Source organism: Gasterosteus aculeatus, chromosome 21 (assembly GCF_964276395.1).
Source record: "Gasterosteus aculeatus chromosome 21, fGasAcu3.hap1.1, whole genome shotgun sequence".
Taxonomy (NCBI): domain Eukaryota; kingdom Metazoa; phylum Chordata; class Actinopteri; order Perciformes; family Gasterosteidae; genus Gasterosteus; species Gasterosteus aculeatus.
In genome coordinates this window covers 16,468,173-16,486,060 of record NC_135708.1, presented here as the reverse complement: position 1 = coordinate 16,486,060, position 17,888 = coordinate 16,468,173, and the positions used below count along the sequence as shown (strand labels likewise).

The window sequence follows — 17,888 nt, the reverse complement described above, 5'->3', positions numbered from 1 at the left end:
AAGAACCCCATGTGTCGATTCCTTGATGTTGCATTCTGTGTCCGGCTGAAAAGGGGGAAAACATCTGGTTTGAACATTTAAAGGCAACAAGGTGACGACGTGCTTCAGTCGGTCGCCCGTGAAATGGAAAACGCAATAGCTGCAGTATCATTTGAATATCTTCAAAAAAAAGAAAGTGTGGAGAATTCCGATTTCAGTCCATTTTTCCATTCTGATTATTCAGTCCGTTAGCGAGCTCAACAATATGCCGTTGTTGGTTAACACCGAAAAAGTTAACAGACAGTGAAAGGAAGCAGAATGCAATAGCCAGCAGGGCTTATCTGAGCAGTCAAAATCCATTGCGTCTGATTGTAAAATGAGAAACTGGGGGATTATTCCGAGTCTTGAAATGATTCTAGAGATATTACATCGGTATCCTTTTCACTTTCAGACCCAGTAGCATTCACACAGTGAGACGCCACGCGCCATATGTCTCCTTTACTCCCCCACTACATTTACACCACAGGCCTTTATGCTAATGCCAAACGTGCTGCTCACATTGGACTGTTTTCATACGTTTTCTAGTATCCTAGAATTTTCCTGTTAATGATCACAAACACGACAAATACGCAAAAGAAGGCTGCGACAGAAAATGTGGCATCTCGTTTTTGTATTTGTTGCGCTCCTCCTCGTCTCAACTGCAGTTCACTGACCTGAATAACGTAAGGCGCCCCGGTGCTGGGGCCCTTGAGTCAGACGAGGACTGCTGCCGCTCAATCTTTTTTTTATGTTTATACGGATCAGCATGCTTGAGATCAGAATGTTAAAAGAAATAAATAACCCCTCTGCGCACATTGACTGGAAAACACTCGTCACAAGACCGAGAAGTGCATTCAAATCTCGATTCTGTGCCTCTGCACGTTCATGCAAATGTCTCCACCAAGGCCTGGTTTTTAATAAAAATGACCTGTCATCAGTGTGTGGTTCTCACATTACAGCACTGTGGATTCATTAAGTGGTCCCTTTGGAAGTCTCACCAGCCAGGTGGGGTGCCGTCAACCCCCCCCCCCCCCCCCCCCCGCCTGTAAAATCACACCGCAGACTTTTCAATTACAGCTACTGCACACATCTCAGTGCTTCTGTAAAAACACCTAAAAACAAAAGCACATTTTCCATTAGGTATTACCTGTCACATCATTTACCCCCCCCCCCACTTCTGAACAACGTGCGATTGTTTTTAGGTTAATGGGCTGTTGGATAAATAGGCTTTATGTCCAAAAAGACATTAAAAAAAAAACAAAAGCCAGATGTTGGTGGGAATTTATTATTTTTTGTCGAGAGGGTAAGAGCCTCTGGTTAGATTAATCGCCCCGTGATGTATTTAAAATCTGGAATTATTTGACTCACAAAGAGATTTGGGTGTATTTTGCATCGGATTAGTGTACGTTTTTCTGCGAATAGATGCGATTCTAAAAGTTCACTGACTGTGTCCATGCAATCCTTTATTCACGCTGTGTGCACACTGGTCTGGTCTGAAGGCTGTTGCAGTATGTTCATAGCCGACTGTGTTTACAGCTATGGGATAAGACCTAACAGGGAAAGTTGGGTCAGACCGGGGCGCAGCATGGATTTACGGTCCACGGCGACCTGAGACGCTCTTGCTGAATCCCCACTAGTTCACGCGTATGAGCGTACGCGTGCAGGGGAGGGGGTCAGAAGCTCCCTTGACTGCCGCTGCTAAATCTAAATCCCGCTCTTTCCCGTCAATAATTCTGTGCTTTTCCACAGCCCCTCTAATCCTTTTCCTTACGTGACTCACCTCTATTTATCACCAGAGCGCGCAATCAGGCCAACGTGTGCAAACAGCGCGGTGCGTGCTGTTTGCACGCAGGTGTGTGGGTTTGATTTTCACCCAGCGTTGCTCATGCTGTTCTAGATCCATTAGCTTTGCCTGTTTGTGTATTTATTTTGGCTTTTTGCTGCCGGATAAGGAATCCCGTCTCCATCTCCCGCTCCACAAGTTCCCCCTTTTTTTGTCCAAAGTAAGCAGCCGACTGCCGCGAAGTCACGCTTGCTGTGGAGATGCGATAAAGCAACGAGATTATCGGCCGCTCAAGTTTGAATAATGGCTCCGTATAATGCGTCCGTGCCACAGCAGCGTGGAGATTGCGCATCGGGCCGGGTTTGGCGGGCCGCCCGCCGCCGCTGCTGACTGTGTGCAAGCGTAGCTGGGGCTCGGAGGGTTAATGCAGCGCGGGCGGAGCCCGTGCTCATCCGCCCGAACTTCAAAGGATGCCCCGAGGGAGTCGTAAGCCTCCATCTCCTCCAGGCCGAGGCTCTGCATAACACCCCCCCCCTCCAGTGCACAGGTCAAACTGGGCCTCATCTTTTATGTATCGCTCACCCCATTGATTGTGCTCATAAGAGATTCATGCATACAGAAGGCCTTATTTCCGTATCACACTCCAGCATGTGGAGTTTCTTTTTCCTTTTTGTTTTTTTAGTGGAAATGTTTCTCTCGTTCGTAGATCGTTATTTCCCCTCTCGTTCTTTTCACTGTTACCATTCCCCTGTCATTCTTCATCCCTCTTATAACTCTCTCTCTGTCTATCGCTCTCCTGACTTTCCCTTATTTTGCTCAGAAGGTCACAGTCATTTCTCCTTTTGACGGACCTTTTTTTTCTTTTTTTGGGGGGGGGATTTATTGTTCTCTCATGAATTATTCAGATTGCAGATCGTGAATACAGTGAATTAGAGAGCTGCAGTTTCAGGAAGCTTACTGGAGACGGATGCTTGGAACAACTACTTCAAGTCAAATCTGCACACGTACGTTGCTACACCATAATGCAGAGACTTCACCGTAATGAAAACCCTCCCTAATCTGCAGCACATTGTTGATTTGAAAGTAGGGGAATGGCCGCTGGGTCTGTTTTGCCTATTCTGCTTACTTGTGCCGAGAGCAGCGAGAGCTTTATTAGCATGCCGATGGCGTGTCACAAATATCCATTTCTGTTCATCCCAGGGTTATTTACTCATTCATGAAAACTTGTGTTGATACGTTTTTGTTTAACGGCTCAGACTTCCCCATCCACCCTCTGTTTCTCTACCTGTGTTAAAGTGGTGTGTGTGTGTTATGCACCCCAGCAGAGTGTGAAATTGAAAGGCTCCCCTGCAGAGGTGACAGGATTGACAGAAAAGAGAGGACACAAGCTGTAAAATCCCATCTTTACTGAAGTTGTTTTCATTTATCACTCGAAACTAAGAAGCAGTCTACTTATATATATCAAAATGTCCTTTTTATTAAATTGAGTTTTCTACGTTAGGTGAGAGAATCTTCTATTGCTGAAAACTAATTTAGCAAAGGATTGAAGAGTTGCCCTGAGATCACTAAAATGTTCAATAATCCAACAGCTATAAAATTAATTTATCTTCCACCGTCTTCTCTGAACCATCACAGTAACTTGGAGTTATTAATAATATTCTAGCATACTAACATCATCAGAGTGCTGTAGTTGCCAATAGAAAGCTAGCTGTATAGAATAATAGCTAATATTCACATAGTTCTGTAACAATTATGCACCAACTTTACATGAACTTTGTTTTTTCTTTGTATTGCTACATCCTTGTCATGTGAAAAGGACCTAAAGTCCCCCTGGAGCTTTGCCCCCCCCCCCAACACACACACACACACTCTGACCCGTGTGTGTGCAACCTGTCCAAACCAGGTCCCACCTGGCGAGGGTCGGACAGACACCATCTGCTGCGTGGCCCCAGAATGAACCGTACCTGCCGCCTCCTCCTCGTCACCTTAATGGGGTATCAGGAAATGCTTTCTGGATGCTTTCCAGTGAACTGATTTGCAAATTGTTAAATGAACAATTATGAATCCGGTCGAGGTTATTACAAGGGATGATTGTATAAGACGTCTCAGAGCAGGATGTTTCCTGCACAAGGCTTTTTCATGTGAGGAAAAACACGACAGGCCTTGTGTCCTAAGAAATGGGGGCGAGTGTTGGCGATGTGCTTCTTTGTTACGTAGAGTAATTGCCCTGAGACAATCCCCCTCCCCGAAACACCTCTAGGACTTAACAAGCTAGATTTTAAAAAGCTCAAATAGGCTTAAAAGGAATTATCTCCCCCTCGCATGCTTGTTTTTTTCTTGCCTTTCCTTCCTCCCGTCGTGCCATATCCCTGAGATGTTGCTTCCTGAAAGACGAGCTTTAGGATCAAAAACATCATGTTTTTACATGATTTTACAGCCAAACAATCGGCTTAGCTGATGGATATATTCAAATGTATTTTAAGCCACCCTCTCTGCTCAATGAAGACCAGGTTTTCCCCCCTTTTTTTTTTTTATTCAAAAGAAGGTTTTCATCCTCCCAACATTTCCCCAGTAATTGCAGCACTGAAGTGAGTGTGGAAAAAGCGCAGGGAGCAACATCACAGCGGTGATGCGCATGGACCATGGACCAGCGCGCTGGCCACCAGAGCACCGCGGGAGTGATTTTCCATGTAGTGATGAATTCTCAACCATGGATCCTGTCTTTTTTCACTTCAAGGCGGAAAAATGTGCTCGCGCAGAGGACGAGGAGCCTGGAATTAAGCACAGGAGAAAAAAGATGCCAAAAATGAGACCATAAAGAAGGTGAGTGGCACGTTTTTTTTTTTTCTCCCCTAGATCCTTATTGCCGACGTTGCTCTTATATATAGTATGTATGCAACTTTTATTGATGTGGGTTCATTGATGTGAGCAGTACATTAAAAAAAAGTCGCTTTCTGGATGCTGTCAATTTGTACACCTGCATACTCCCGGTTCACCTTTGACCTTTCGAATGGAATAAACGGTCACGGTTGACAGCTTACCACCGATGGCCACAAGAACGAGACGGAAAGAGAAACCGGCGCTGAGCAGAGAGCGACGGGGATGATGGAAAGATGAGGCGAACAGACAAAATGAAAAAGAGTTTTCACAGAGGCCGTTTGGATTAAATGCTGTTTCCTCTTTGTATAATAACAGCTGGTGACAGAGCAGATGGCGCTGGTGAGATAAACAGTTTAAAAAGTGTGCAAAAGTGCTTATTAGCAAGTAAAAGTGCTGAACATGTTTACTGTGCCAGGCACGAGTCCAATCCCTCTACCAGTGTGCTGCAGAATCTAAGGGAGCACAAACGGGTCCTTTTTTACACACAAACCTCATTCTAACATCATAATCTTACATTAAAATCATCTTCATTTTCAAGGATGCTGAGTAATACATTAGGAACTATTAAGTAACTACTATATGAATTTGACATTTTTTCCTTTTTTCTTCGTCTGTCAGTCATTAAGGATTCTGCAGCAGGAGTTATGCAAAGATGGCTGGATGTTTCTTTTTGCATTAAATCCGCCCTGTAACTCCGTCTTAATACTAAATGAGAGACGCAGACTGGGCCTAAGGGCGGAACATGCAGCTTTCTCTGCGATCGAGGCACAGAAAATATTATTGAGATGTCATTCAACCATTAAACACTGTCTCATACTTTCAATAGGCCCTTTTCACCAAATGTAACCACTTTATTCCTGACTTTCAAAAGTAATTATATGTTATCTGATCTTTGAATGTGCAATGAGCTGCACGCTCTCATCCTGTTATTTATCAGGCTGACATTTTAAATTGAAACAACGTGTTTTTGTCAGACGTCTCTAAGAGTCAGTTTGTTTAACTACGGATTGATGAGTGTCCTGAATTTCTATTTGCTACACGGCAATTCACACAGTTGTAATACATGAAGGAAATAATCATTTAGAAAACCTTTTCCAGAACAAAACAGAGTGTGCATAATAATCACACCAGCTGCAGCTCAGTTCGAATGGAGACCGCGCGGCGTCATTACCGCGAGTGGTTAATATATAATCACGCATGGGACGCCATCTCTGGCTCAGGTCTTGTCGGCGAGCCAACGCTGGAGCCCGAGGCCGGCAGCCAAAAAGCCGGATTTGCAGCGAGCACAGCTTACCATTTGAAAACGTATCATTCCGCCGGCTGGGGGTCATCAATCCAAGCCTGTCTGAAAATAAGTAACGCCGTCCACCCGACGGGCCGGGAGCCAACGGGGGGCCGCGTACCATCACAGACCTGTTCAGTCACGCCCTTCAAATGAACATAATTCTCAAATACTGAAATCTCAATGTTGTTCTGTGCAAAAAGACATTAAGGGATTCCAACATCGAGCGTTTTTTTCTGGCGAGTGTGTTTATGTAGATTAGGCAGCGGATGAGTGTGTAATTAGGGACGATGCAATGAGGTAAATCTTGGCCGGTGGGAAGAACGCCGTGGCAATGATACCGACAATCACAGCGGTCGGTCGGGCAGGGGGAGGAATAAAGACGAGGAATGATCAAATAATGGAAAAGGGAGGCGAGTGAGGTAGAGAGGAAGGAAAAGGGGTAAGGCGACGCGAAACTGGGGTGGACGTTAAGCTGGACATCAGCTACGGTTCTGACACCGTGGAGACGCGTGAGAGCTTCTCATTACGCTACATTCTTGATACCCAATGATTTTTTTAATCACCAACCTGTATTAATCAACGCGAGCTTTAAGCGGCCCTATAAGTGGTTCAGTCGTTCAAAATGTTTTTCATGAGTACGTTTTTAATGAGGCCATAATATATTTTAATATAGAGCACAAAGGAACTCTCCGCTAAAACCTGCTTATCTTTGAGCCGTCCCACTTCATTAATTCACCATAAACTAAAGTTAAATGATTTTTTCCCGCCTTTCAAAGACTAATTTAAGATCGTATCTCCCCGTTGCCGAAATTAGACTCTTAACCGCGGTGGACGGCCGGAGAGTTTCCCACGATAACAATGTTCAAAAAGTTATTTAATGTGACGTGTGTCACCTCAGTAAACCAGTAAGTCAGAGGCTGTTATCCGCGTGTACCTGAGCGAATTATGAAATGAAAGCTAATTTAACTGCTCAATGAGCAGCACGTTTCACAGTTAATTTGCTCGCTCGTTATTTAACACTCTGCAGCAAATCGGCTTTACATCCTCGCTTCTTTGTTTCTAATTCAAACGCTTCACTGTACTTGTGCGGCGAAGGAAAGACATATAATGTTCTCTTTATAACACTGTAAAACACTGCAACAGTGATGATATTAACTTTTTTAAGTTCGAGTTGTCTTTCAAAATGTAGAATATTGGATATTGCGCTTCAGACAAAACCATCTATTTTTTTCCGTCAGCTAAATATTTCCTGTGCTGTCACGACTGGCGAGTCACTCTGCTCGGGTTTTAAGCCCTTATAAGTATGACAAACAAGTCTTCACGCACACTTGATGGTTGACCCTAAGAGAAAGGAAGGAACAGAACATTCTGAACATGAATGAATATTGAACAAAATGGTGGAATTGCCGTTAAGCAAATGCATCATTTACCACCTGATGAGTGTTCTTGCTTTTGGGATTTTGGCTTAATGTTCTGGCCATCTTATAAACAAAGTAGAGGTTATTAGAAGCAGACGTGCATCTAAAACAAGTGGGAATGAACCATTACCCGGGTGACATGTTGACCACATTCCCCATCTACAGGAACGAAACACAACCAGTGACTTTTCTCCGCCAAAGGGGAAACGGTCTCAGTGATCCGAGTTTACAAACCAGGCCCCCGTGTTGAGTCTTTGAAAGACGTTTGCTGAACCCGAAGTGACAGGAGACATAATTGAGTCCGTCTTGGTGGAATTGGTTGGGGAATTTCCATGCGCTGCACCCGCGTGACCCAGTAGTGATGTGAGATCATCCGGGGGGGGGGGGCCTCGGCAGCTCACCTGCTGCACGCATCTGTGTGCAGGCAGCGTGTTCGGTTCGGGCTCAAATCTGCACAGCGCCGCAAAACCTCCCTCAGCGACCTGTGCGTGACTGCGCGTGTTTGCAGCGCGTGGGCGCGTGGCGTTGCGTGTTTGCGCGCGTCGCATAGGATACGCGTGTCTCGGCACACATGCAAGAAGACTGTGGGTTAGACCCCCCCGCCCCCGTTTCCTGACATGTAATTAACTGTAGGATCAGTTGATTGAAATCACCTGACACTCTGGACGCCTCTGGCAGCAGTTTGATGCCAATGCCGCGTGGCAGCGTCAAGTGACTGTGCGCGCTGCAGAAAAGCTGCATGCGCACAACCACGCGGTTTGTTCCAGCAGGGGGATGTTTTTTTAAAAGTTTCTTTAAATGAAACAACAGGCCCCCTCTGCGAGACGCCCGCAAATTTATGCATGACCGTTTTTTTGTGAGTAGGCAGATGAATATACAAACTGTTTTTGTTTTTGTAAGGTTTAATTGTCCGTGTTCAGCTTGCGCCGCATAAGCAACTGCTTGAGTGGAAATAGCAGTGGTGATGAAGAAGCAGCAGCTACACAGGAGAAAGGCCACAAAGAGGAAGCAGCGTTAGCAATTTAAGCAACCTCGCCTTGTGTATTCCTGCAAGAATCTAGAAAATTCCAGTTAATTCAATGTTTTTCCTCTTTCATGGTAATAAAAATGTAACTTAAAGAAACAACAAGCATATCAAATATTATTATGCCGTTGCTGAGCTGTAAATAGAAATGCACTTTCAATCATCGTGAATTAACTGGAATGATCTATTCTTTTCACCACCGTTTTCCGTATCCCGAGCGTCGTGGCGGCTCTGCCTGCAGACAAACAACACCATTCCTTCTCTAGACTTAATGCCTCTTTTAATTTGTTTACCTTGATCAAAAAGACCTCATCGCTTGAGGAATTTGTCTCCCGAATGCGTTTTGGCGGGGAGCGAGCCATAACTCCACAAAGTCACTCCATTTGTCACAGAGAGCCCTGACAGTCGGCCTAATTAGCTTGGTTGTGACAAAGGAGCCGTCCTCTGGAAACTGGGAAATTCAATCCATCCATGAAGGAACGTGTTCTCATAACGCAGCCCGGTACCGTGAGCACACCCACGCCTATTAGGCGCCGTGGGGAACTGGATCCACAACAGGGCCGGGGTCCGTTTGCGCTGTGAATATGTATTTGTATGCTTTGATTCAAGCAACGTCTTTTCGTTCTGTTAAAAGATGCATATTACCGTGAAGGCTTGTTTTGTAAGGTGTAATGTACTGATACAGTCGAGATATACTGTCATAGGTGGAGGGAGAGTTCGCCCCTCTGTGAAATAAGCATTTCACTTCCATCAATTTTCAATTTCTTTGACTTTTATTATGTGCTCCATTGATTTTTGCAGACATTCGTATATTTTATGAAGCACATCACATAATATAACAGTATTACCTCGTTGATGCCAGACAGGCACAGTGCAGGAAGACAGTCATCTATCATTTAGGTCAATTTAACAGTAAGCATTAAGGTTGCTCGTTCTCAGCCTCTCCTGACCTCCCTAAAAGCCACTTCTACATAATCTGGAAACGCCAAAAAAAAGAAAAAGGAGATTCCAACAGCCGCTGTTTGGCACCGTTTAAAGGCAGCGTTGTCCACCGCATGCTCTCTGTCACTGTTACATGTACAAATGTACGTTCACCCTCGTGTCCAGTCTGCGCCGTAATACCACGGCGTATACTTGGAAGTATAGGCAAAACTTCACATGACCTAGAAAATGGAGCTAAAGTGCTGTACTGTCTTCTCCTTCGGTCCAAAACATAAAGACGCAGGCGCACACATGAGAAGAGCTCCACTGAGGTGAAAGCCTACAGAGCAGATTGGTGTTTTCAACCGAACTAAAAAAAATCACTGCTTCTCTTTGAGCCGGAAGAGGAGACCTTTCGTAGCCTCGCGGCCTTTGAAGGCCTCAAAGATGCTCCGTGAGCCAAGAGCTCCTTCTTATGCACTCAGCGTTTTGAAGTGGGTCGAGGAACGTAGACTCGCCGCAAGCAGCCTTTTATTTTGCCCGCGAGAGAAGCTGCAGCCGTAAAGAAAAAGAAAAGGGTAGATTTGACCACTGGGATGCTGCGTTCAAGTTTGGCTGCTGTTAGACGACAGAGAAGAAAAAATGTACTTTCTGTTTATCTCATCGGAGCCCAAAGAAGCTCGGCATCTCAGTAGAATTTTGCCTGCTGTGCTAATGCGGTACAGGTGTTAATAGGCATTAACATTCATAGCCTGACTTGTTTCATCCGCTCCTGCACTTTGTTTGCACACCTCGCTGTTCAGCACATAATCGCTGGAAATGTAATGAAGTCTCTGTAGTTTTCACAGCCTGTTCACACAAAGTAAGTTTGAGTCTCTTTGATGTTCTTGTTTTTGTGTTGGGGAAAGCGAGGATTTTAGACGACCGTAGTTCATGGAACTGTTGTGTTGCTGGTGTGGCTCAATGTAGACCTCCAAAAATGACCTTTCCCTAAATCTACCCTACGAATTGGAATCGTCCAATCACAGCGGAGCAATCTGGAAGTAGCTGCTACTTTAACGCCCTGCGTATTCTTCGAAGGACAAACATGCACGGAAAGACCAATTACAACCTTTGTGCGTCTTTGTGTATCACTGACTGAGAGTTCCAACGCAGCCTGTGCAGATGTTGATGTGCTATATTGAGGTTAAGTTCACCAGACAGGTAGAGACGCAGCGGGGTCAGTCCGCGACGACGGACATCGCAGCATAACAAACACACGACCACAGCAGGAGCTTTCATCGCGTCGCGCCAGGTCGCACCTGACTGACGCAGCAGAACCGGCGCATCCTCTCCTTCTCGCCGCTAACCTGCACTTAATTCCAAGCAAGCGGCTACATAAAAAAAATCCAGCCTGTCGGATGCACTGTGTATTTGTATTTCAGTGTGTGTGTGTGTGTGTGTGTGTGTGTGGCTAGCAGGCAGGGAGACCGTATGACCCGTCTTCAGCTTCAGTGCAGCGCTGCAGACAGCTGTGCCACAAACACGCTGCTGTGCATCACCGCGAGGGCCTTTTATTTAGGTCACATTCTGTGCGTCAGCGGCCAACAGAAGGGATCTGTGTCAACTGGAATGAATACCTTTGGCTGGACACGTTTTAAGTGCCCCGCGAGAAGCAGGACACTATGCACGTCTGTGTGCTTTGTGTGAGTGAGAAAATCGGGGTTGGTTATTGGTCGCTGTGTAATTTCTTTTATTTACTCTTTTGACAATACGAGTCCAATACATTGGCTCTCGCAGAGTGATTTGATCGCCCCGGTTTACAAGGAAATTGCATGAATCATTTCCCCAATTTTTTTTAATTAATCCAGAATCGAGTTTATAGCCACGTCAAACAAAATAATAGATGTGGAACACTCTGTAGTCATTAAACCTCCTCCACGTGCCCTACACAGTGTCCTCAGTGCATTCAAAGAGCTGCAATGACATCTCATTCCCCTGCTCTGCCTCCCTTCCTTTCTCTTGTTACGCTTCCGCCATTCACTCTTCCCGGTCCTCCTCCTGTTTTCACTTTTAAATTTTTGTATTTACCACGGTGGCCTTTTGGCAGAGTGTTATATATCGCGGCAATGAATTCCCCGCGTAGACTCGGCCACAGCGCTGCGCCTGGGCGCTTATTATTGTCTCGTTAGCTTTACCTCCAGTCCTTTGGAAAGCGCGCGGGTTCAGCGGCTATCTAACCCCCCCCCTCCCCCCCCGATGGGTAAGCAGGGCAGTTTAAGGGCCCTGATGGATGCCATTGTTTTCATGTCACCATGTAAGGGAAAGGTCGTTTATTGCCGCTTGCCTCGACCGGCCCACAAGCTGTCAGCTGGCTTTTACTGGCCAATTAGTTTGCCCTTCGAGTAGAGCTGGAGGTACAGAGGGAAAGTGTTGCACCGGGCCGCGATTAGTCATGTGATCATTTGCTGTGCTTGTGAGCGGGGGATAGTGCATGCGTGCACAATGAGCAGGTGTACTGTAAAACTGAAATAAATGCACTTTTTCAGAATTTCCCGCACGTTAGCAGAGGACGTCGAAGTATCTGCATCACCGATTTGTCCTTTCTAACAGCGTCCTCGAACAAAATAACTTGAAATAGATTTGAACTCTTCCTCCTACCTCGTCTTTTTAGTTTTTCTCTGTCATTCTTCTCCTGTAATTTTCTCTGACAGTCTTGCAGAGAGAGCAGAAAAGTGGGAGTGGAAGCTTTAGGACGGATTTTGATGCTCCAGGGCCACGTCCCAAGTGGCGGCTATATTTAGAGATTCTCCTTTTTGGAGATTCAAAGAGCAAAACTAAAAGAGCAGGTCCAAGTCTCATCAACATCAAGTTCTCTCATCTGTGAAGGACGGCCAAAAAGGATTTACAAATTAAATCACAAGACGACGCAGTGCCTCGAGTGTATTTATAATTCTGTCTCCTCTACTTGTTTGTCTGTTTTCCAATGTGTTCCTTTCCTTTCAGAGCTGGTTTTGGGGCCTGTGCAGACTGGATGTGCACGTCGACCCGGCCACGATGACGATGAAAGGCCTGTCCAGCAGCCGCAGTCACCACCACGCGGTGACCTGCGACCCCTCCTACGACTCCATGACCCTGGGTCACTCGGACCGCCGGTCCTACTTCCTCAACCCGGGGGAGGCCCACCCTAGCGACCACCCCTGCTACACCCAGCGCAACTCCTTCCAGGCGGAGTGCAGCGCGTACCCTGACCTGGCCAGCTGCACCTTCCCCCGCAGACATTACAGCTCGCACCACGAGCTGAAGGGGGAGTGCGGCGCCGTGGTGCCTTACGTCGGGCCGACGGGGTGCGGGAAGGGGGGCGGAAACAACAACAACCGCGTCCCTCCTAACCTGCTGGAGCAGTTTGAGCGGCAGGCGCCGGTGCGGCGCGAGGGCTACCACACGCTGCAGTACAAGCGCACCGCAGTGGAGCACCAGCGCAGCGACAGCCCCGGGCGGATACGCCACCTCGTTCACTCGGTCCAGAAGCTCTTCACCAAGTCCCACTCCCTGGAGGGGCCCTCGGGGGGGGGCGGCGGCGGCGGAGGGGGCGGGAGGATGAACGGCAGCAAGTCCAGTCCCGACGACCCGCCGTCGTCCACGGGCACCCTGAAGCACAGCAAGCGCAGCAAGAGCAAAGACCGCTCCAAGTCCGAGCCCAAGATGCGCGGCGCCATCTCGGGCTACTGGAGCTCAGACGACACGCTGGACCGAGAGATGTGCCTCTACCACCACCATCGCCACGGCGGCACCGGTGGAGGCCCGCCCACGGGGGTCATGACCATGGGGCGCCACCCGGAAAAGTCGCAGTCGCAGTACTTCATGGAGTCCTACAACACCATCAGCGCGCATTCTCTCAAGACGTCGCGCAGCAACAACGACGTGAAGTGCTCGACGTGCTCCGGGAGCGGCGGCGGCGGCGGCGGTGGCGTGCCGCTGGCGGGATCCCAGGACGGACAGGTGCAGTTGAAGAAGAGCTCGTGGTCTTCTACTCTGACGGTGAGCAGAGCGAGGGAGGTCTACCAGAAGGCCTCGGTCAACCTCGATAAAGCTCTAGTGAAGGCCGAGCAGGGACGCACCTGCCACTTCCTACAGGTAGGACAGCTCACACATCCCCCCCCCCCCTCCCGCCCCCCGGCATGTCACGCGCCATGCTTCATGCAGCTGCTCCGTCATCCGCTCCTGCACGTATCTCTGTTTGTTTGTGTGTGTGTGTGTGGGGGGGGGTTTAGAGGAGACTTCTGGGGAAGCAGCAGCCTCATCTTTTCATTCCCTGAGTAATTATTGGTGTCACGTTGATTTTTCGGAAAACATTTGGCAAAACCATCACATGTCATCAGCTCCTCTGTGTTTGCCTCCATGTGCCTGCGTGGATTACTTTGATGCTTTTACTTGTCAAATCAATTGTCTGAATTCAGGTTTATATACAAGCATCCTGAATTTGCATTTCATATTCGCATGTATACAAGCACGGTAGGAACACCGTGTTCTGGGCAACATGAAATGACATTCATGCAGCCTGTACTGATGGTTGTCATGTAGTCAAAGCAGTATATCCCATTCACTGATGCTACTGTAAGAATAACCGGCGCGAGAGGTGAGGAGACAATGGAAATGGTCACAAGCAAACAGGGTGTGTGAATGAGGCAAGAAGCACAAAGCGAGAAAAGAAGCATAGAAGACGGAGAGAAAGTTCCGTGTGGCCTTGCATTTTAACAGCCTGGAGAAACCGGTGAGCGGATCAAGGAAGGATGATGTCGCTGCAGTACAGCAACGCTTTCTCCCAGCCTAATAAGAGCCAGTCACTCTTTTTCTTGAAAGAGAGAGGGGAGAAAAAAACAGGCTCTCAGGGAGAGCAGCCGGGGCGAGTTAGTCTGCAGACCTTAAATCCTTAAAATAAAACCATTAGCCATTTGGTTCCGCTGTCGGGGTAGAACCCTGTAATCCGTATTCCATGTTCATTCTAACACGCGCACTCTCAAATGAATGCCAAACCTTTTTGTGCACTTGTGAAATTTAAGAAATGATGCACTTTACTGTGAGGTGAACGACAATTCGAAAGCATGAATGCATGCATATTTAATTTCTTCCTCTATTCCTCAAACACGTTAAATCTATTGGACGCCATTATAATCCCGAGCTTTCACAAGGTGTTACCGCAGTCTGCAGTTGCCCCTGACATCAAAGTCAGCTCGGTCTCCTGGTTACGCGCCGGTCCGTTGAATGACTCTCGCTCTGTATCTCATTTCTTTCACTTCGGCGCTGGTGCCCTTACAGCCACTCACATCGGGACTGCAGTGGTCCTGCTGAACAAAACCCCCCTTTGTCTCCCCTCCCTCTCTCTCTCTCCACGTCTGCTGTCTTTGACTCTCTCTCCCTCCCTCTTAAATGGGAGACGGCCTCGCCTACTTTTACCTTCATTAGTGTGTGTGAAAAGTCAGGAGAGCGAAAACCGAGGCCAGCGCAATGCAACGTTTTCTCCAAACAATCGATTTCTCTGCTTTCCATATGCCGCGTTCGTCACAGGACAGACAAAAGAAGGCCTCTGGCACTCACAAGCTTCTGGTATGATCAAGCCGGGCTCTGCGTTGACACGGTCGCCATTGAATCCTTTAAAGTCTGAAGTGCTCTGTGTGATGGAGGTATTCATGTCTGGGAAAAGCTGCAGCCCGTGTTTTATTCACCTGGTTTAGGGTCGTGGGTTGTCCGGAGGGCCGACCCGTGTCCTCTCCTTCTTTTCATTATCTCCCCTCACATCTACAGGTGCCTCAGGATGACTGGGGCAGCTTTTCTCCGCTGGGGAAGGATGACGAGATCCCGTGCCGGCGGATGCGCAGCGGCAGCTACATCAAGGCCATGGCGGAAGAAGACAGCGGCGATTCGGACTGCAGCCCCAAGCCCTCGCCCAAGGTCCAGGCCCGACGAGCCAGCTACCTGAAGGCCACACAGCCGTCCCTCACGGAGATGACCACCCTCGAGTACGTGTGTGTGTGTGTGTGTATTATGTTTGAGAACATTACGTTCACACTGTGAAGGTTTCAGTGAAAGCGACAGGAGGGATACGGGGAAAAGAGAGGGCCGAGGGCGATGGAGTCAGTCGGTTACAGCCTGGCAGCGGTCGGGCTTATGTGTGTGTGTCCGGACTCCTGCAGCTTAATAACCTGCTCTGTGTTTACGACTGTGACACATAGCTGGCTTTTGTATTGCTACAATGACCCAAGCGCTTTGAACAGGCCGAACCGTAATTGAAAAATACAAGGTGACCGTTGATGGACTGAAGCCGCTTCGGGGGATTTTCAAAAAAAATATCTGAGAAGCTGCCAAGCTTCATCATTTAAATATTTTAATTGTTTCTTGTTGCATCAGGCGTTCACAGCGTCACAACATGAGCTCCATCAAAAAGATTTCTGAGTTGGCACATCAAGCTAACAACATTTGCTCACTCAAGTCCAGATAAGTTATCTTGAGCTCAGCGGTTACATTTTTCATATTTATTTTGGAAGAAATAGACTTCCATTTGGCAGAAGGACGCATGTGTGATCCGTAATGAATGAATCGTAACCGGGGGCTGCATACAACCTGAATTATTTAAGAAATCACTGTATACTTTTACTGTTTTTCTTACTAAACATCACTAGTCATGAAACCCAAACCCTTGAAAGGGAACACAAGTTCTCCGTTGCAGCACACGGCTGTGACTGATCAGCTGTGTAACATACGGAAGAGATGAGCACAACACCAGTGGGTGCTCACTCATTGCACGCACACAACCTTGTGTAAGTGCAAGTGGCACTGCTTGGGGCCCGCTAATGACTTGAATTTGGCCCGGGGAATGCCATCATCGTCTGATGGAACCCAGCGGAACAAACTAAGCTGCAACCGCTGCACATCGGAGATAGAGGATGAGCAGGTCCTGTTTTCCCGCTGTGCTTTCTGTGTTTGCGCCCCGCAATGGTTTAATAAATCAGCTTTGTTGTTCCGTATGTTTCAGAGGCATTTCTCCGACCCCTTGTGTCCTTGCCCACCGAAGAGCCGGTGCTAAGAAGTTGTGGGATTTGTTTAACCTCACCCAATGTTAACCTCATCCTTTATTAAAACACGCACACGTAAAGCCTGCATTTAAATGGCTGGCAGACAAACAAGCTCTGGAGAAAATGACATCCTTGTCTGTCTCCCGTTGTCACTAACGGTCTTTCTTTTTGCCGTGAATTAATTTATTCCTAGCCTAGATTTTAAGATTTCATCGTCTTTTTTCATTTTTTATATCTCAGCAATAACAGACATCCTGAATAATGGTTTGCAGTAATGACATCTCCGTCTTTCTGTTCTCCCATCCCTCCAACCACGGTCATCACTCTGTAGACTATTATTCAGGCAGTCACTAGGCGGAGTTAAAAAGAAATGGAGGATGGAGAATGTGGACAGAGAAAACCTCTCAATTGACCAAGCGGCAAAAAACCGAGTGACAGGAAAGACGAGGTGGTGCAAATCAAGCGGAGACGGAGTGGAGGAGAAGAGAGGGAAAAAAGACCGCGGTCCAGGAGCACATGAACACTTGGTGATGCTGTGAAAATCAACAGGCTGCTTTGTCAGCGCTGATCCTTGACTGTCACAGAGGAACATGTGTTCATTATTGTCACTTGTTCGACAGAGGCACACCAAGGGACCGACTGAACACCCCCCCCCCCATAGGTGGTACTGATTACAGGCTCGGCCTGCCATTCAAGTTGCCACAAAAGACATCATTTGTTCTGCGGATAATCAGCCGCACAGGGAAACCAAGAGAAGATGAGGATAGGGATAACGCCGTACGCTAGATTCTTCCTCCCATGTTTGAGGTGTGCAATCAGGATTTTTTTTTTACCCCTTCGGCTTTAAAAAAAAAGAATGAACTGTATTGATAAAAGGAGCTGGTAAGCCTTCCAGATGCTTTTCCAAAAGCATCTCAAAAGCTCATCCGTCCTTTTATTACTCCGGCTCGCCCCTCCACTCTTCCATCCGAGAAGGATTAATGGAGTTTGCTGTTCTGCGGTAAGCACACTCTATTTTAAGAAGGAAATACGTAATCAAAGCAGGCCTGACCTGGGGTCAGAGTTATAAGAGTGTGTGTGTGTGTAAATCCTCTTCATACACACACACACACACACACACACACACACACACACACACACAAGTAAACATGGGATGGGGTGTGACATAAAATGGACATTGGCTGTAACGCCTCACAGTGAATTCGAGATCAGATGTTACTTTCTGGAAGTGGGTTTACTGGCCACGGTGTTCATCAAGAGCAAAGCGAGTCAGCTTTTTAGGTTTAATTCCCCCTGAATGATAAATTGTGTAGCAGCCATCCGTGCGCACATAGGCGTGATGCACGCTGAGCGATCAGATTGGAGGCAGGTGAGCGCTAATGAGGCACCTATTCATCTTCCTTTGCTGTGCGTGTCTCTGTGTGTGTTTTCTGAGGATTATGTGTTTGTGATAAATCTGTTTTTATGTGAAGGTCAAGCAGACTTCCTACACACAGTTCCTCCTCCC

The 17,888-nt window shown here is 47.3% G+C and overlaps 1 protein-coding gene across 3 annotated transcripts in view; it reads left to right on the top strand.

Moving 5' to 3' along the window:
- The window catches only part of dlgap1b (discs, large (Drosophila) homolog-associated protein 1b), a 65,968-nt gene that overhangs the window by 19,632 nt on the left and 28,448 nt on the right, over positions 1-17,888 (top strand). For all 3 annotated transcript variants that reach the window (XM_078095942.1, XM_078095941.1, XM_078095943.1), the window contains exons 2-4: positions 4,539-4,624; positions 12,315-13,445; positions 15,114-15,328. In XM_078095942.1, coding sequence (XP_077952068.1) covers positions 12,366-13,445; positions 15,114-15,328 — 1,295 coding nt within the window. In that variant the 5' untranslated portion in view covers positions 4,539-4,624; positions 12,315-12,365. The remainder of the gene's footprint in view (positions 1-4,538; positions 4,625-12,314; positions 13,446-15,113; positions 15,329-17,888) is intronic.